Source organism: Pristiophorus japonicus, chromosome 13, assembly GCF_044704955.1.
Source record: "Pristiophorus japonicus isolate sPriJap1 chromosome 13, sPriJap1.hap1, whole genome shotgun sequence".
Classification (NCBI taxonomy): domain Eukaryota; kingdom Metazoa; phylum Chordata; class Chondrichthyes; family Pristiophoridae; genus Pristiophorus; species Pristiophorus japonicus.
This window is the reverse complement of record NC_091989.1, coordinates 73,771,257-73,791,694: the sequence shown is the minus strand read 5'-3', so window position 1 is coordinate 73,791,694 and position 20,438 is coordinate 73,771,257. Positions and strand designations below refer to the sequence as shown.

General features: G+C 43.9%; 1 protein-coding gene across 4 annotated transcripts in view; it reads left to right on the top strand.

The window, feature by feature from the left end:
* The window catches only part of cbll1 (Cbl proto-oncogene-like 1, E3 ubiquitin protein ligase), a 39,221-nt gene extending 19,112 nt beyond the window's left edge, over positions 1-20,109 (top strand). For all 4 annotated transcript variants that reach the window (XM_070897652.1, XM_070897651.1, XM_070897653.1 and 1 more), the window contains one exon: positions 18,181-20,109. In XM_070897652.1, coding sequence (XP_070753753.1) covers positions 18,181-19,222 — 1,042 coding nt within the window. In that variant the 3' untranslated portion in view covers positions 19,223-20,109. The remainder of the gene's footprint in view (positions 1-18,180) is intronic.
* Positions 20,110-20,438: the final 329 nt, after the last annotated feature.

Sequence of the window (20,438 nt, the reverse complement as noted above, 5' to 3'; positions counted from 1 at the left end):
TTACGCTGCTAGTCACATCTGCAAAGAAACTCTTAATAAATTTGACAAACATGATTTCCCTTTCATAAAACCATGTTGACTCTGCCTAATCATAGTTTGAGTTTCTAAGTCCCCTGTTACCACTTCCTTACTAATGGTTTCCAGCATTTTCCTGACGACTGATGTCAGGCTAACTGACCTATAGTTCCTGGTTTTCTCTCACCATCCTTTCTTGAATAGCGATGTTACATGTGCTACCTTCCTATCCGCTGGGACCATTCCTGAATCTAGGGATTTTTGAAAGATCACAACCAATGCATCCACTATCTCTGCAGTCACCTCTTTAAGAACCCTAGGATGTAGGATGTCAGATCCAGGGGATTTGTCGGCTTTTAGTCCCATTAATTTCTCGTACTTTTTCTCTACTTATATTAATTACGTTAAGTTCCTCACTCTCATTAATCCCTTGGTTCCCCACTATTTTTGGTATGCTTTTTGTGTCTTCTACTGTGAAGACAGATACAAAATATTTATTTAAAGTCTCTGCCATTTCCTTGTTCCCCAATGTCATTTCTCCTGTCTAAGGGACCCACGCTTACGTTGCCTATTCTCTTCCTTTATTCGACATATGTAGAAGTTCTTAAATCTGTTTTTATATTTCTTGCTAATTTACTCTTGCATTCTATTTTCTCCCTTTTTATCCATTTTTTGGCCATCCTTTGCTGGTTTCTAAAGCTCCTCCAATCCTCACTCTTACTATTGTTCTTTGCAACATGATGCTCTTGTAATCTACTACTATCCTTAACTTCTTTAGTTAGCCACACAGGGATCACTTTTCCTGTGGATATTTTATTCTCAATGGAATGTAAACTCGTTGAGAATTTTGGAGTATTTCTTTAAATATTTGCTGCTTATTTACTGTCATACCTTTTAATCTAATTTCCCAATCTACCTTAGCCAACTCACTCCTCATATGTATGTACTTGGTTTTATTTACGTTTAAGACTAGTTTTGGACTAAAGAATGTCATTCTCAAAAGCAATGTGAAATTATTTTATATTATGATCACTCTGCCCCAGAGGATCCTTTACTATGAGACTACTAATTAACCCTGACTCATTACACAACACAAGATCTACAATAGCCTGTTCCCTGGTTGGTTCCATGACGTATTGTTCGAGGAAACTGTCCCGAATGCATTCCATGAACTCGTCCTCCAGACTACCTTTACCAATTTGATTTGCCCAGTCTATATGAAGATTAAAGTCCCCCACAATTATTGCATTATCTTTGTTACAAGCTCCTATTATTTGTTGATTTAATACTCTGTCCACGATATAGCTTCTGTTAAGGGACCTATAAAATTACTCTCACCACTGTTTTCTGCCCCTTACTGATTCTACCTCCTGATCTTCCGAGCCAAGATCCTTTCTCACTATAGTCCTTATGCCATCCTTTATTATCAGGACTACCACCCGCCTGTCTTTTTGAAACTTTGAGTACCTATTAGTTCTCAACCGTGGTCACCTTGCAACCATTTTTCTGTACTGGAGCTTTGGATCATACTATTAGATAGATTATCTCTATTCGTGCCACTAATTCGTCTATCTTGTTAAGAATGCTTTGTGATTTCAGGTAAAGAGGCTTTAGCTTTAACCGTTTACCATTATTCCCTGCTTTCACCTTATTCGCTGATACATAATTACCATTAAAGTCTCTGCCCTTCCTGTCACATACTGCTTATCTTTACCCAATTCACTACTCTGTTCTATTGCCTTGATTTTTCTCTTTAGATTACTAAATTTCCCCTCATCTGCCCCCTCCCCCCTTTTTTAGTTTAAAGCCCTACTTACACTCCTAGTTACTCGATTCGCCAGGACACTGATCCCAGCCCAGTTTAATGTAAGGAAATGCAAAGTAATATATTTTGGAAATAAGGGACCCAATGTTCCCCAGTGATTTGCGCTGTTTTTTGGAGTAGGCTGCTTTTTTTGGCCTAAGTTGAAGTGTAACTCAGTTATGATTTTTTTAGGTCAGTTTTTTTTTTCAGCCAAAGGGGGCGTAACCAGCCACTTACGCCATTTAGGGAAGTTTGGCCGACTGAGAGTTACTCCAGTTCTGATGAGACCAGCGTAAGTGGCCTCTGCTGAAAAACCTTCCCTAGAGTTAAGGAAATCGGCGCAGGTAAGGAAAGCGGCTCAGCAGCTGCCCGGACACACTAAAAGAATTGAAAAAAACATAGCAGCAACTTGCCTCCAACCCCGCCCGAAGGCTGGCCGCTCCCATTCTCTGTCCCCGGTTCTCACACACAGGAATTCATAATGGGGAACAGAGGAAGTCTTGCTGCAGTTGTACAGGGCCTTGGTGAGACCACACCTTGAGTATTGTGTGCAGTTTTGGTCTCCTAATCTGAGGAAGGACATGCTTTCTATTGAGGGAGTGCAGCGAAGGTTCACCAGACTGATTCCCGGGATGGCAGGACTGACATATGAGGAAAGACTGGATCAACTGGGCCTTTATACTCACTGGAATTTAGAAGGATGAGAGGGGATCTCATAGAAACGTATAAAATTCTGATGGGACTGGACAGGTTAGATGCAGGAAGAATGTTCCCGATGTTGGGGAAGTCCAGAACCAGGGGTCACAGTCTAAGGATAAAAGGTAAGCCATTTAGGACCGAGATGAGGAGAAACTTCTTCACCCAGAGAATTGTGAACCTGTGGAATTCTCTACCACAAAAAGTTGTTGAGGCCAGTTCGTTGGACATATTCAAGAGGGAGTTAGATGTGGCCCTTACGGCTAAAGGGATTAGGGGTATGGAGAGAAGGCAGGGGTGGGGTACTGAGGTTGAATGATCAGCCATGATCATATTGAATGGTGGTGCAGGCTCGAAGGGCCGAATGGCCTACTCCTGCACCTATTTTCTATGTTTCTATGAAACACGAGAAAGAAAGCAAGCCTCTCCAAAATGAACAAATCCAACGGGGAAACTTAGAAGCTCTTTTTTTTGCCGTACTTTGGCCCCCAAAAATCGGCCGCAACTTTTCAAGTACGCCAAAAGAATGCTTTGGGGAAAATTGAGCCCAAGAATAGGGAACAGAAGTACACTTTAAATGCTGAAATTGTACATGGAGTACAGAAACAGAGGTACACAAGGCATTAAAGGTGACCTGCAAGTGGATAAAGCAATAGAAAGGCAAATGGAATCCTTGGTTTGTATGTAGAAGCAGAGAATATGAAAATAAGCAGGCGGTGTTAAACTTGTCATCATCATCATAGGCGGTCCCTCGGACGAGGATGACTTGCTTCCACATGAGTTCACAGATGTTTCAATGAGGGACCCGATGTTCCAGTCCTGAACTCCAGTAAAGGGGGTGGAAGATGCCTGTGCGTGGATTTTTTAAACGTTTGGTGACCGTTGCACATCAGCCACCACACGGGCTTGACAGAGCTAGGCCTTTATCCAGTGGCAAGGATTAACCAAGACGACTGGAGACGAGCTCTGCTGCACGGAGCTATTGTGCACACATATCACAGTGCTGCCCCTGGGCCCTCGGCTCTTCTGGGCTCAGGTTCAGAGCAAAGAAACATTGGCAGGCTGTTTCTGGTTTAAAGCTGCAGTCTGGGAAGCCTTGTACAAGACTATAGGCTGCAGTTGGAGTGTTATGAACAGCTTTGGGAAGGAGTTCCCAGGTTACACTTATGAAGGGAGTCTTGAGTGAAAACTGTTTTCACTGGAGATGAGAAAGTTTTGGAGTGAGCTTATCGAGGTCAAAGATTATGAAGGTTTGTCACAAGGAAAATAATGAGAGATTGTTTCTACTGGTCAGGGAGATGGTAACGAGAGGGCACACATTTGAGATAATCATTAAAAAGGGGTTAGAAAAAGTCTTCACACAGTGGTGGTTAGAATGTGGGATTCTCTAAACCGCAATGCTGAGTTCCAACAATTATTGTAAAATGGAATTAGATAGTTACTTGAGAAGGATCGCTATTGAGGGGTGTGGGGAAGGAGCAGGAGATTGGAGTAAGTGGAGAAAACACTGGCATAGAGTTGATTATAGATGTCCAATCAGTTCTCCTTTGTGGTTCAGGAGTCCAAGGCATGCCATTCAGGGGCTTTATCCAGCTCACTTGGGCGATTCAGCACCAAACTGCAATGGGAAGTGGTTGTGATGGGGGGCTCAGCCTACACCAACCTCCTGCTGAGAATCCTGGGGTGGGGGTTGGTTTCAGTGAGGGAATGTTGCTGCCAAAGCCCTTCGCATGTGGACCTAAATTAACAGTTGCTGATGAGTACACATGGCGCAGAATTAAACTGGTATGTCTTGGACATGAAGGTGGCTAATATCACAACAGGAGGTGGCCATTCAGCCCCTCGACCCTGTTCCTAACCCTAAATGCAGATCATGGCTGATCTGTATTTTAACTCCCATTTGCTCGCCTTGTTTCCATAACCTTTACTACCCTTCCCTAACAAACATTTTCAATTTACCTCAACAATTTTCTTGAATTGTTTTTATTTTCCCCGTGTTTTTTCTTTTATGTTCTTGACTTTTCTCTCTCCTGTTTCGTATCTAAAACAAGCCTGCTTCCCCCACTTCCTGTTGTGCTCACAGTTGTCAGGATACTGCCAGGTAGGGAGGGCAAACCTTGAAACAAGCAGGATACGGTGGTGAGGGTGAGACTCGGAGAGAGTACGGGATTGGGTTGGGAGCGAGATGAAAGTCCAGCAGTTGGAGTCCTTTGCGTGACTTGGTGGGAAGGATGCAAGAGGTGATCACATGCTGGCTTCAGGAAGCAGTGCCTCTAGGGAAAGCTACAAAGGCTTCTGAGGATTGTAGTGTAGGGGTTGCGATAGACAGATTTGAGCGTGTCTGCTGCTGGTGAGCATCAAGACTCGAGAACATTGAGGTGCCTGGAAGGAAATTGTTGGAGTCGGGGGGAAAGGGGTGGGTGGGATCACTGATAGCTATACCTCCCTGAATTGTTCAGCTTTGGTGGAGTGAGATCCTGGAGACAATTGAAATGGGGTTGAAGGGTTTTAAGCAATATAATTATTACATAATGAAATTGGAAAGGGAAAAAATACGGGCTATTATAAGTATAAGAATGCTTAATGCATTTTGTCTGAAATTTCATTGTCTGCTAGTTTAGTAGAGGAGTTAGCAGACTTCGTCATGTTGAGGCATTGATGTGCTGTTATTCCACAAAACTCTAATATTTAACCAACGAGGAACAGAAGAATTCGGACGATTCACTGGTGACAGTGACGACAGCTGCCATGATGTAGGTGAGCTTCAGGAAACACACATTATCAACAAGATGAATGCACAATTGTGGTTGCGTCTATATCTATCAACTCTGCCATGATGGGGTTTTTTCTGTTTTAAACTAAGTTCAAGTCTTAATTGACCATAAAGAATTGACCTTAACATGAAAATGCTTCATCAGGCCGTTTAGTCAATGCTGGTCTGCTCACAACACGACTTGATTGGCTGCTTATTTTGAATTGAGATTTTAACCAAGGGAAATGGCCTAAGCCCACGCTAGAGGGACAGTACCAAGGATGAAAGAGAAGATGGGGTCATTTGGCAAGTCGTGAGTTTCTAATTCCAAGCTTGACTTTGAAGATTACAGGCGAAAAGAAAGTGCAAAGCCTCACCGTTTTAATCTCCTGGGAAAGAATGAGTTGGAGAGAATGTGCATTAGGTCTTGATTTCAACACAGTGATGACATGTAGGGAGCAGGAAGAGCCTGTCTGAAGGTATACTTGAGATTTAAGAGGAACAAGGGGAAGTTCATGAGCACCCATGATGGTGGATTAAATAGAGGTGTGAATGGTTCAGACCGAAGGACAATGTCTATCCAGTCACGGTTAAGAAGGCACATGGGATACTTTCCTTTATGAGCACACAAGAGCAGGGAGGTTATGCTTGAACTGTATAAAACACTAGGCCACAGCTGGAGTACTACATGCAGTTCTGGTCACCACATTACAGGAAAGGTGTGATCGCACTAGAGAGGGTACAGAAGAGATTTACGAGGATGTTGCCTGGACTGGAGCATTTCAGCTATGAGCAAAGATTAAATAGGCTGGGGTGGTTTTCCTTGGAACAGAGGAGGCTGAGGGGAAATTTGATTGAAGTGCATAAAATTATGAGAGGCCTGGATGGAGTGGATCGGAAGGATCTATTTCCCTTAGCAGAGGGGCCAATAACCAGGGAGCATAGACTTAAAGTATTTGGTAGGAGGATTAGAGGGAAGTTGAGAACTTTTTTCACCCAGAGGGTGGTGGGGGTCTGGAACTCCTTCTTGAATATATCCAATGAACTGGCATCAACATGGAGAGAAAGCAGGAAAGGGGTACTGAGGGAATGATCAGCCATGATCTTATTGAATGGTGGTGCAGACTCGAAGGGCCGAATGGCCTACTCCTGCACCTATTTTCTATGTTTTTATGTAACTCTCTGCAGTAGGGAATGCCACAGGTTAACAACTCTCTGAGTGAAGAAGTTTCTCCTCATCTCAGACCTAAATGGCTTATCCCTCATCCTTAGACTGTGTCCCCTGGTTCTGGACTTCCCCAACATCGGGAACATTCTTCCTGCATCTAACCTGTCCAGTCCCGTCAGAATTTTATATGTTTCTATGAGATCTCCTCTCATCCTTCTAAACTCCAGCGAATAAAGGTCCAGTCGATCCAGTCTCTCCTCATATGTCAGTCCAGCCATCCCAGGAATCAGTCTGGTGAACTTTCGCTGCGCTCCTTCAATAGCAAGAACGTCCTTCCTCAGATTAGGAGACCAAAACTGAACACAGTATTCCAGGTGAGGCCTCACCAAGGCCCTGTACAACTGCAGTAAGACCTCCCTGCTCCTCTACTCAAATTCCCTAGCTATGAAGGCCAACATACTATTTGCCTTCTTCACCACCTGCTGTACCTGCATGCCAACTTTCAATGACTGATGTACCATGACACCCAGATCTCGTTGCACCTCCCCATTTCCTAATCTGCCGCTATTCAGATAATAAGCTGCCTTCGTGATTCTGCCCCCAAAGTGGATAACCTCACATTTATCCACATTATACTGCATCTGCCATGCATTTGCCCACTCACCTAACCTGTCCAAGTCACCCTGCAGCCTCTTAACGTGCCCCTCATAGCTCACACCGCCACCCAGTTTAGTGTCATCTACAAACTTGGAGATATTACACTCAATTCCTTCATCTAAATCATTGATGTATATTGTAAATAGCTGGAGTTCCAGCACTGAGCCCTGCGGTACACCACTAGTCACTGCCTGCCATTCTGAAAAGGACCTGTTTATCCCGACTCTGCTTCCTGTCTGCCAACCAGTTCTCTATCCACGTCAGTACATTACCCCAATACCATGTGCTTTAATTTTGCACGCTAATCTCTTGTGTGGGACCTTGTCAAAACCTTTTGAAAGTCAAAATACACCACATCCACTGGTTCTCCCTTGTCCACTCTACTAGTTACATCCTCAAAAATTCCAGAAGATTTGTCAAGCATGATTTCCCTTTCATAAATCCATGCTGACTTGGTCCGATCCTGTCACTGCCTTCCAAATGCGCTGCTATTTCATCTTTAATAATTGATTTCCAATGTTTTCCCCACTACTGATGTCAGGCTAACCGGTATATAATTACCCGCTTTCTCTCCCTCCTTTTTTAAAAAGTGGTGTTACATTAGCTACCCTCCAGTCCATAGGAACTGATCCAGAATGTTGGAAAATGATCACCAATGCATCCACTATTTCTAGGGCCACTTCCTTAAGTACTCTGGGATGCAGACTATCAGGCCCTGGGGATTTATCGGCCTTCAATCCCATCAATTTCCCTAACACAATTTCCTGCCTAATAAGGATATCCTTCAGTTCCTCCATCTCACTAGACCCTCGATCCCCTAATACTTCGGAAGGTTATTTGTGTTTTCCTTAGTGAAGACAACCAAAGTATTTGTTCAACTGGTCTGCCATTTCTTTGTTCATGAGCCGAATGGACTCCTTCTGTGTCGGAATCTTCTCTGATGGTGCAAGAAGTTTGGAAGAGTTTCGCCAGAGATGGGAGCAATATTTAGGTTTTCGATGGACCTGAGTTTTATAGGGATGTAATAGTTTTTAGTACAACGAGGTTTGGTACAAAATTGGAAACTGATTTCTTGGGGCAGTTTTAGCAATGGAGATATATTGCACTTGAGGATCTAGGGTGCTGATCGATGGAAAAGGCCATTCGAAAGTATCAAGTGGTAGCTGGAGGTTGGACGAGGAACACACGATAACTGTCTGAAGAATTGATAAAAGTAAGATTTTCACAGCCCCATCAGAAGACGAGATGTAGTCAATTAGCTATTGCATTCATATGGTATAACAATACCAAACAAGGGTTATTGTTTCTTCCTTAAAACACTGCAGATGTCACGAGTCTAAACCTCCAGTCAGACTCTGCACTTTATTCTTGCTCAAGTTCAATAAATGTAGTTAAACTCAATGGGGTTTCCAGAGTAAGTAAGCCCTGATAAAGCCAAATATTCTAGTATATAGCTAACCTAATACGAATGATGTACATCATGGGGACATAATCTTAAAATCAGAACTAAACCAGAAAAAGGGTAGATAATAACCTTAAATTAGAGTTCTACAACAACAACTTGTATTTATATAGTGCCTTTAATGTAGTAAAATGTCCCAAGGCGCTTCACAGGAGCGACTATCAAAACAAAATTGACACCGAGCCACATAAAGAGATGTTAAGACAGATGACCAAAAGCTTGGTCAAAGAGGTAGGTTTTAAGAAGCATCTTAAAGGAGGAGAGAGAGGCAGAGAGGTTTAGGAGGGGAATTCCAGAACTTGGAGCCTGAGTGGCTGAAGACATGGCCACCAATGGAGCGAAGGAAATCGAGGTGGTAGTTTCAGGCAGGAAGGAGGCCTTGGGCCCATCTAGCCCACCTATCCTCAGCATTCCCTTGGTGTATTTCTAATAATCCTGAAATCCTCTTGAAACCCATCAAGATTTCTTGTTCTGCCACCCATACTGGTTATGTGTTGCACAAACTCCCCACCCGTTTAGTAATAACGCTCCTCCTGCATTTCCCATTATCTTTAGTTGTCATTAATTTGAAAATATTACCCCCGCGTTTAAATTCCGTACACAGCAGAAAAGCTCACTTGGATCCAATTTATCCAAACCTTTCGTCATTTTAAACACTTTTATCATATCCCCAGTCAACGGAGAAAAGACACCAGGGTCCTCGATCTTTCCTTGTATATCATTCCCTTAAATTCTGTAAACAACCGTGTAATCTTTCACTGTATCCTTCGCCCCCTCCAATAACTGAATATCCGTCTCTGTACCCACTCCAATAATTGAATATCCGTCTCTGTACCCCCTCCAATAACTGAATATCCGTCTCTGTACCCCCTCCAATAACTGAATATCCGTCTCTGTACCCACTCCAATAACTGAATACCCATCCCTGTATCCCCTCCAATAACTGAATATCCAGCTCTGTACCCCCTCCAATAACTGAATATCCATCTCTGTATCATAGAAAATAGGAGCAGGCCATTCGGCCCTTTGAGTCTGCACCACCATTCAATAAGATCATGGCTGATCATGCAACTTCAGTACCCCACTCCTGCCTTCTCTCCATACCCCCTGATCCCATTAACCGTAAGGGCCTCATATAACTCCCTTTTGAATATATCCAACAAACTGGCCTCAACAACTTTCTGTGGTAGAGAATTCCACAGGTTCACAATTCTCTGGGTGAAAAAGTTTCTCCTCATCTTGGTCCTAGATGGCTTCCCCTTTATCCTTAGACTGTGATCCCTGGTTCTGGACTTCCCCCAACATCAGGAACATTCTTCCTGCATCTAACCTGTCCAGTCCCGTCAGAATTTGATATGCTTCTATGAGATCCCCTCTCATTCTTCTAAATTCCAGTGAATATAAGCAAAGTCGATCCAGTCTTTCTTCATATGTCAGTCGTGCCATCCCAATAATCAGTGTGGTGAACCTTCGCTACACTCCCTCAATAGCAAGAATGTCCTTCCTCTGATTAGGAGACCAAAAGTGCACACACTATTCAAGGTGTGGCTTCACCAAAGCCCTGTACAACTGTAGTCAGACCTCCCTGCTCCTATACTCAAATCCTCTCGCTATGAAGGCCAACATGGCATTTGCTTTCTTTACTGCCTGCTGTACCTGCATGCCTATTTTCAATGATTGATGTACCATGGCACCTAGGTCTCATTGCACCTCCCCTTTTACTAATCTGTCACCATTCAGATAATCTGCCTTCCTGTTTTTGCCACCAAAGTGGATAACCTCACATTTATCCATATTATACTGTTATCTGCCATGCATTTGCCCAACTCACCTAACCTGTCCAAGTCACTCTGCAGCCTCTTAGCATCCTCCTCACAGCTCACACTGCCACCCAGCTTAGTGTCATCTGCAAACTTGAAGATATTACATTCAATTCCTTCGTCTAAATCATTATTATATATTGTAAATAGCTTGGGTCCCAGCACTGAACCTTGCGGTACCCCACTAGTGACTGCCTGCCATTCTGAAAAGGACCCGTTTATTCCTACTCTTTGCTTCCTGTCTGCCAACCAGTTCTCTAGCCATGTCAATACATTACCCCTAATCCCATGTGCCTTAATTTTGCACACTAATCTCTTGTGTGGGACCTTGTCAAAACCTTTTGAAAGTCCAAATACACCACATCCACTGGTTTCCCCCTTATCCCCACTCTACTAGTTACATCCTCAAAAAATTCTAGAAGATTTGTCAAGCATGATTTCCCTTTCATAAATCCATGCTGACTTGGACCTATCCTGTCACTGCTTTCCAAATGCGCTGCTATTACATCTTTTAATAATTGATTCCAGCATTTTCCACACTACTGATGTCAGGCTGACCGGTCTATAAATCCCTGTATTCTCTCCCTCCTTTTTTTTAAAAAGTGGGGTTTCATTAGCTACCCTCCAATCCATAGGAACTGATCCAGAGTCCATGGAATGTTGGAAAATGACCACCAATGCATCTACTATTTCTAGGGCCACTTCTTTAAGTACTCTGGGATGCTGACTATCAGGCCCTGGGGATTTATCAGCCTTCAATCCCATCAATTTCCCTAACACTATTTCCTGACTATTAAGGATTTCCCTCAGTTCCTCCTTCTCGTTAGATCCTCGGTCCCCTAGTATTTTCGGGATGTTATTCGTGTCTTCCTTAGTGAAGACAGAAGCAAAGTATTTGTTCAATTGGTCTGCCATTTCCTTGTTCCCCATTATGAATTCACCTGATTCTGACTGCAAGGGACCGACATTAGTCCCCTCCAATAACTGAATATATGTCTCTGTATCCCCTCCAATAACTGAATATTCTTCTCTGAACATGGTTTTATGAAAGGGAAATCATGGTTGACAAATTTGCTGGAGTTCTTTGAGGATGTAACGAGCAGGGTGGATAAGGGGGAACCGGTGGATGTGGTGTATTTGGGTTTCCAGAAGGCATTCGATAAGATGCCACATAAAAGTTACTGCAAAAGATAAAAGTTCACGGGGTTGCGGGTAATGTATTAGCATGGATAGAGGATTGGCTAACTAACAGAAAACAGAGAGTCGGGATAAATGGGTAATTTTCCGGTTGGCAAATGGGGGGGGGGGGGTGCTGCAGGGATCAGTGCTGGGGCTTCAACTATTTACATTCTATATTAATGACTTGGATGATACAAAGATGGGTGGGAAAGCAAATTGTGAGGAGGACACAAAATCTGCAAAGGGATATAGACAGGCTAAGTGAGTGGGCAAAAATTTGGCAGATGGAGTATAATGTGGAAAAATGTGAGGTTATCCACTTTGGCAGAAATAATAGAAAAGCAAATTTTAATTTAAATGGAGAAAAATTGAAAAGTGCTGCAGTACAGAGGGACCTGGGGGTCCTTGTGCACGAAACACAAAAAGTTTGTATGCAAATACAGCAAGTAATCAGGAAGGCAAATGGAAAGAAACATAGAAATTTACAGCGCAGAAGGAGGCCATTTCGGCCCATCGTGTCCACGCCGGCCGACACAGCCGTACGGCCCTGGATCAGCAGCCCTGAAGGTGGTCTTTATTGTAAGGGGGATGGAGTATAAAAGCAGAGAAGTCCTACTACAACTGTACAGGGTATTGGTGAGGCCACACCTGGAGTACTGCGTACAGTTTTGGTCTCTGTATTTAAGGAAGGATATATTTGCATTGGAGGCAGTTCAGAGAAGGTTCACTAGGTTGATTCCGGAGACGAGGGGGGTGACTTATGAAGATAAGTTGCGTAGGTTGGGCCTATGCTCATTGGAGTTCAGAAGAATGAGAGGTGATCTTATCGAAATATATAAGATAATGAAGGGGCTCGACAAGGTGGATCCTGAGAGTACATTTCCATTCATAGGGGAGACTAAAACTAGGGGGCATAGTCTCAGAATAAGGGGCTGCCCATTTAAAACTAAGATGATGAATTTCTTCTCTCTGAGGGTTGTAAATCTGTGGAATTCTCTGCCCCAGAGAGCTGTGGAGGCTGGGTCATTGAATATATTTAAGACAGAGATGGACAGATTTAAGAGCAGTAAGGGAATAAAGGGTTATGGGGAGCGGGCAGGGAAGTAGAGCTGAGTCCATGATCAGTTCAGCCATGATTTTATTAAATGGCGGAGCAGGCTCGAGGGGCCAAATGGCCTACTCCTGCTCCTATTTCTTATGTTCTTATGAACCCCCTCCAATAACTGAATATCCTCTGTACCCCAATAACTGAATATCCTCTGAACCCCAATAGTTGAACATCCTCTGCGCCGCATCCAATAACTGACTGTCCCAATCTTTAGGACTTTAGGAAGGATATCAAGGCCTTGTAGAGGGTGCAGTAGAGATTTACTAGAATGCTACCAGGGTTGAAAGACTTCAGCTACGTGGAGAGACTGGAGAAGTTGGGGTTGTTCTCCTTAGAGCAGAGAAGGTTAAGAGGAGCTTTGAGAAAGGTGTTCAAAATCTTTTGTAAGTTGGGAGGAACTGTTTCCAGTGGCAGAAAGATCGGTCAGAGGTCACATGAGGGGGAAGAAATATACAGCGAGTTGTGATTGGGAACGCACTGGCTGAAAGGGTGCAGGAAGCAGCTTCAACAGTAACTTTCAAAAGGGAATTGGATAAATACTTGAAGGGAAAACACTGAGAGGGCTGTGGGGAAAGAGCGGGGAGTGGGACTAAGTGTATAGCTCGACCAAAGAACTGGCACAGGCACAGTGGGCCCAATGGGCTCGTGTGCTGTATTATTTTATGATTCTACAATATTCACTGCAAAACCTGCATCATATTAACTTAAAACACAAAAATGAACTGATTGACTCCTCTATTGACCACGGAGGGAGGAATGCCACAGACAATTAAAGTGTGCTATCGCTAGCTGTAGCTCCCACCACTCACACTGTTACTTTGGTAAAGATTGTTGCAATGAAATTAACTGGCTTCTGTGTCTCTGATACAAAACCATGAACGGCCACAAATCCACAATCCTATAATAAATCTGAATTTGGCCATTTATTACTAAGTTGGCTGTAGAGGTTTGCTGACAGCAAAGTAGCAAAAATGTAGCATTGAATACACTTTAGAAAGTTATCTTAGTCACTTAGATGAGAAGGTTCCAGGAACTGTGGCTGTCCTTGTGTGTAAAGTGTATATGCAGGGTAAACAATAAATATCTAGGAAATTCCCGTGCCTTTTATTAAGAGGTTCATTGTTGCTTGCATTTATATTACCTCAATCTGAATTATATACAGTCATATTGGCTCGAAATTTGTGGTTGGAGGCTTCATATGGGCTGACGCCTCCGACCGAAATGTTTTTCCGTGGTCCCGGAGGAACTTTTCCTTGCGGTCCGAGGCCTCGATGCGCAGCCCAGCGTACAGGGCTGGACCAATCAACATGTACAGTGATGATAATGGTGAGTTCCATTTCTACCAGCTCCCATTACTATCAGATAATACCCCCAAAAACAAACACAACACAGTACATTTAACAAAAGCCTTGCATATTTAAAATTCATTGAAATTAATTAGAAAATATTTTTTTGAAATGTTTTAAAATATGTTTTAATAGGGTTAAAAATAAACTTGCCTTAATGGATAGGGTTTTTAATATTAGTTAAAATTAAATTTTTCTATGTTTTAAAACTCTTGTACTGGTAGGCTATACACAAATAGCCCAAATCCCTGCCCTGCGAATATCCTTCCTGTGGGGATGCGTGCATGCAGCAAGGCTTTTGATAAGGTCCCACATGGCAGACTGGTCACGAAAGTAAAAGCCCATGGGATCCAGGGCAAAGTGGTAAGTTGGATTCAAAATTGGCTCAAGGCAGAAAGCAAAGGGTAATGTTCGATGGGTGTTTTTGTGACTGGAAGGATGTTTCCAGTGGGGTTCCACAGGGCTCAGTGCTGGGTCCCTTGCTTTTTGTGGTATATATTAATGATCCAGACTTGAATGTAGGGGAGTATGATTAAGAAGTTTGCAGATGACACTAAAATCGGCTGTGTGGTTGATAATGAAGAAGAAAGCTGCGGACTGCAGGAAGATATCAATCAACTGGTCAAGTGGGCAGAACAGTGGCAAATGGAATTCAATCCGGAGAAATGTGATGTAATGCATTTGGGGAGGGCTAACAAGGCAAGGGAATACACATTAAATGGTAGAACACTGAGAAGTGTAGAGGAACAAAGGGACCTTGGAGTGCATGTCCATAGATCCCTGAAGGTAGCAGGCCAGGTAGATAAGATGGTTAAGAAAGCATATGGAATGCTTGCCTTTATTAGCCGAGACATACAATATAAGAGCAAGGGGGTTAAGTATAAAACATTGGTTAGGCCACAGCTAGAGTACTGCGTGCAGTTCTTATCACTGCATTACAGGAAGAATGTGATTGCACTGGAGAGGATACAGAGGAGATTTAAGAGGATGTTGCCGGGGCTGGAGAATTTTAGCCATGAGAAAAGATTGGATAGGCTGGGTTTGTTTTCCTTGGAACTGAGGAGGCTGAGGGGAGACCTGATTGAGGTGTACAAAATTATGAGGGGCCTGGATAGAGTGGATAGAAAGGGCCTATTTCCCTTAGCAGAGGGGTCAACAACCAGGGGACATAGATATAAAGTAATTGGTAGGAGGTTTAGAGGAGATATGAGGGGAAATTTCTTCACCCAGAGGATGGTGGGGGTCTGGAACTCACTGCCTGAAAGGGTGGTAGAGGCAGAAACCCTCACCACATTTAAAAAGTACTTGGATGTGCACCTGAAGTGTCGTAACCGACAGGGCTACGGACCAAGAGCTGGAAAATGGGATTAGGCTGGATAGTTCTTGGTCGGCCGGTGTGGACACGATGGGCCGAAATGGCCTCCTTCAACGCTGTAAATTTCTATGATTTGTCTATGATTCTATGTTTCCCTAGGTTAAAAAGTGACGAGAAAAGAATGCTTTTACATGATATACTATACTAGAGCGGGTAGAATTGTATTCCATGCAGTAACATTTTATTGAAGTTTACAAAAGGCTGAAAGTCCGAGAGCTATTTATTTAAGCAGCTTTACAGCAGACTTATTGTGGTTGTCAGTGTGTGCAGCTTGGAGCAGTGCATTAACTAATGGACGGAGAGAATCCACAGCTCGGTAACGGTGTGGGAGAGACACAGCTTGGTAACGGTGTGGGAGAGACACAGCTCGGTAACGGTGTGGGAGAGACACAGCTCGGTAACGGTGTGGGAGTGGGTCAGTCGGATCACTCTGTCGCACACGATGGTCCAAATGGCCCCTGTGCTGTATGATTCTATGATTCTAAAACTGGTCACATTTAAGTTCTATAATCCATATGCACTGTGAGGCATTGTCTGCATTGGAGTATATTGCTGTGTAAAACAGGGAATTTCAGGCCTAGGAAAGAGCCAGTTAGAGGAAACAAACTCACTCTGGTGAGAATATTGTTAGAAAATATTTTTCCAGGACAGCACCTTATTTTCAGTATTTGGGGGTTTCCTTTATCCATTTCTTTAACTGTCGACTCCTGCCATACTTGTTTTTGTACGAGCTCTTCCCTCATCTAATGTATTCTCATATAATGCGCACTTTGACTCTGTTTTTTAAGAGAAAGGGTGTATGTTATATGGAAGCAATTAGAGGCTGGAAAGGAATGCTGATCTCGTCCCTACTGGATTGTCCTGCTATTTAGAAAGACACGGATTAATCAGGGACAGTCAGCACCGATTTGTTAAGGGAAGGTTGTGTCTGAGTAACTTGATAGAATTTTTTGAGGAGGTAACAAGGAGGGTCGATGAGGGCAATGCTTATGATGTAGTGTATATGGATTTTAGGAAAACTTTTGATGAGGTCTCACATGGCAGACTGGTCACAAAAGTAAAAGCCCATGGGATCCAGGACAAAGTTGGATCCAAAATTGGCTCAGAGGCAGGAAGCAAAGGGTAATGTTCGATGGGTGTTTTTGTGACTGGAAGGCTGTTTCCAGTGGGGTTCCACAGGGCTCAGTACTGGGTCCCTCTTTTTGTGGTATATATCAATGATTTAGACTTTAATGTAGGGGATATGATTAAGAAGTTTGCAGATGATATTAAAATCGGCCGTGTGGTTGATAATGAAGAAGAAAGCTGCGGACTGCAGGAAGATATCAATCAACTAGTCAGGTCGGCAGAACAGTGGCAAATGGAATTCAATCTGGAGAAGTGTGAGGTAATGCATTTGGGGAGGGCTAACAAGGCAAGGGAATACACATTAAATGGTAGGATACTGAAAAGTGTAGAGGAACAAAGGGACCTTGGAGTGCATGTCCACAGATCCCTGAAGGTAGCAGGCCAGGTAGATAAGGTGGTTAAGAAGACATACAGAATACTTGCCGTTATTAGCCGAGGCATGGAATACAAGAGCAGGGACGTTATACTTGAACTGTATAAAACACTGGTTAGGCTGCAGCTGGAGTACGGTGTGCAGTTCTGGTCACCACATTACAGGAAAGATGTGATTGCACTGGAGAGGGTACAGAGGAGATTCATGAAGATGTTGCCTGGACTGGAGAATTTTATCTATGAGGAAAGATTGGATATGCTGGGTATATTTTCTTTGGAACAGAGGGGCTGAGGGGAGATCTTATTGAGGTGTATAAAATTGAGGGGCCCAGATAGAGTGGATAGGAAAGACCTATTTCCCTTAGCAGAAGGAGCATAGATTTAAAGTAATTGGTAGAAGGTTTAGGGGAGGTTTTAAGTGGAAATTTCTTCACTCAGAGGGTGGTGGGGATCTGGAACTCACTGCCTGAAAGGGTGGTAGAAGCAGAAATCCTCACCACATTTAAAAAGTACTTGGATGTGTGCTTGAAGTGCCGTAACCTACAGGGCTACGGACCAAGAGCTGGAAAGTGGGATTAGGCTGGACAGCTCTTGGTCGGCCGGCGCGGACACGATGGGCCAAAATGGCCTCCTTCCATGCTGTAAATTTCCATGATTCTATGAACTCTCTCAGCCACTGACTGAATCCTCCTCTGGTTTCCTCTATTACCTGCATTTATATAGTGGCTTTCACATTGGAGTGCACACACACGTTGTGTTGGAATGCAGTGGCTGTAGGTATATTTATCAATAAATGTTAGCCATTTTATAAACTCGCTACTGTTCTTCACAAAATGTCATGAGATTGGAATAGGCAGGCGAGGTCTGGTCATACACTTCATCCGAAAGGTGACACCTCCAGTCCCTCACTGGCCCCGTGCCAGGTTCCAAGCATGTGTCCTGGAGTGGACCTTGAACCCACAGCCTTCGACTCTGGAGCTGCTAACTAAGCCAGACTGACCATACTTCACATGTTACTTTATAAACTGACTTTACTGCTTGTGAAAATAAATGCCTTGGTCCTTTATGTTGAATCTTGATTCTGTTTCTATAAACTTGGGAAAGATCATTGAGCATATTTTTGGTGATCAGAACTGGATTAAAATGTCAGATGGGATGGTTCAACAGCGGCCACAATGATTAAATATGACACGGTGTTTAATTATGGCATGACTGGTTAAAAGCAGAAGGGTTTGTGTTTTTGAAAGGAGCTGCAATGATGTGTGGGCTGACCGAACTGTGTCCTTTCCATTGTTTAGGTGCAATGACCCAGTGCAACGCATTGAGCAGTGTTCACGGGGCTCCCTCTTCATGTGTAGCATTGTCCAAGGCTGCAAACGGACGTACCTTTCTCAGAGGGACTTGCAAGCTCACATCAACCACCGGCACATGAGAACTGGCAAGGCTGTCATTAGATCACAGCCAGAAGCACTCCACCCTGCCATGGCACCTCCGGCAGAGATTCCAGAGCGTTTTCTGATACCACAAGACAAGCACCATATTTCTCACCTTCCTCCCAAGCAACATGCCATCATGATGCCGCCACCCCCTCTGCAGCACGTGTCCCACGATCACTACAGCCAGGCTCATGAGGACATCCGCCCCCCGCCCTCCGAGATGTCTCTTGCTCCACCACCTAGGTCGGTGAGTCAGGAAACCTTTCGAATCTCAACAGTGACAACAAGGAAACACAGCAACCTGATCACGGTTCCTATTCAAGACGACTCTTCGAGTACAGGCAGTCGGGAGCCCCCTCCTGCTGCACCTCATCATCATCCTGAATACCAGAACAATCCAGTGGTGGCTCACCCACTGCACATGCTGCCTCCACAGCAGCACTATGCTCCGCCTCCTCCCCCTCCTCCACCAATAAACCACCCCATGCAGCACCCGGCCCAGGCAGCTGGCAACCCCCACATGGTGTACAACCAGGCTCCGCCTCCACCGCTGTCAGCCGCTCCTCCACCAATCAACCCGCCTCCGGGGCACATCTTGGCTCAGATGCCACCGTATATGAACCATCCGCCCCATGGACCTCCCCCTCCGCAGCACACTGGTCCCCCTGTAAACACTCCTCCTCCCCACCATTACTCTGCCTCCTCAATGCCGCAGTATACAGAAGACCAGGGAACTCTTAGTCCTCCGTTTTCTCAGCCTGGAGGGCATAGTCCAGGCATTGGTGTTTGGCCTGCTCCCAGAGGCCCCCCTCCACCGAGGATTCAAGTCCCTCCTCCTCCACAGGCACCACTGCCTGGACCCCATCACCCTGATCAGGCACGATATCGGCCATATTATCAGTGAGTTGTGGACGGATTGTGTGCAACTGCTCCGTAGTCCCACTGTCTAACTTTGCTTCCTCAGAAGGAACTTTTCTTTATATTTTGAAGGGAGCCTGCAGACTGGGGGTGGCAGTGACGAAGGCTAATTGGGATGGTCCTGCGGGGATTTTGATGCAATAAATGAATACAGCTCAAACGGTTTGTGTGTCAGCAAAACTCGGCGATTGAGTTTTCATGCTTTACTGCCTGTACAGTTTGTTATTTTACACAATATATACTAACTACATTTTTTATGAAAGTGAAAGGAACCAGTCTGTAAGGTCTATTGTGCAATTTGGAGCCTGTGTGAGGAAATTATCACTGAGCATTGGAGACAGTCCTAGGTAGATTGTACTGGGATTAACAGTTAACGTGGTGCTCAAAGGCAGCCCAACAAGTGCCACAACTATGCTTTTCACCATTTCGAGAGCATGTAATTAGTATATATTATATATTAAATACATATCTTACAGGTCTTTCTTTGGCTCATTTGTGCTTAACACTGTAACTACCATCTGAAACTTGTTGTGTAAATAAATCCACAAGTGTAAGCATCTCAGTGTTGCAAATATATGTTCACCTTTCTGTAAACCCTTAAAAGTTGCCAGCAGTAGGGATGTTGTAAGCTGTAGCCGCTCTGCGGTTACATGGCATTGTGTTTGTTTCTTTCTGTTAATGTATAATCCACTGGAATATTGAAGCCAGTATACGTTGCCAGCTTTTAAGGGTTTTGCATTCTGTGTATTGTGTTGTGGCCTGGGTCAATGGTTTCTTTCCCCAGCTTAATACTGTTAGGTTTCATTGTTGAGAATATCTTTTTTAATTTCCAAGAGAAGGACAGAATAAACTTCCGAACAAGGTTAAAGACTTTTCTTGTATTGTTTAATTTCAAATAAAAGTGCTGTACATAGTGATGGTTTGAGGAGTGAATAAGGAAGGTGGTTTCTGTCTGTCCCATTCGTTGTGTTTCAGGTAACTGAGGTACAGAAACAATGGCCTCTGTTTCAGTGTAACACTTGTCTTCAAACCCATCAAATGATGCTTGGGTCAACGAGCCATAGTTTAACTACACGCCTCTTCCAACTGCACGTTTTGCTGGAGGAAGTTGCATGACATTTGTGCTGTGTATGGGCGAGAAGTTTAACTAACATTTCATAACAGGCGTGGGTTTTATTTTAGATGTAATTTGCATCCAGTGA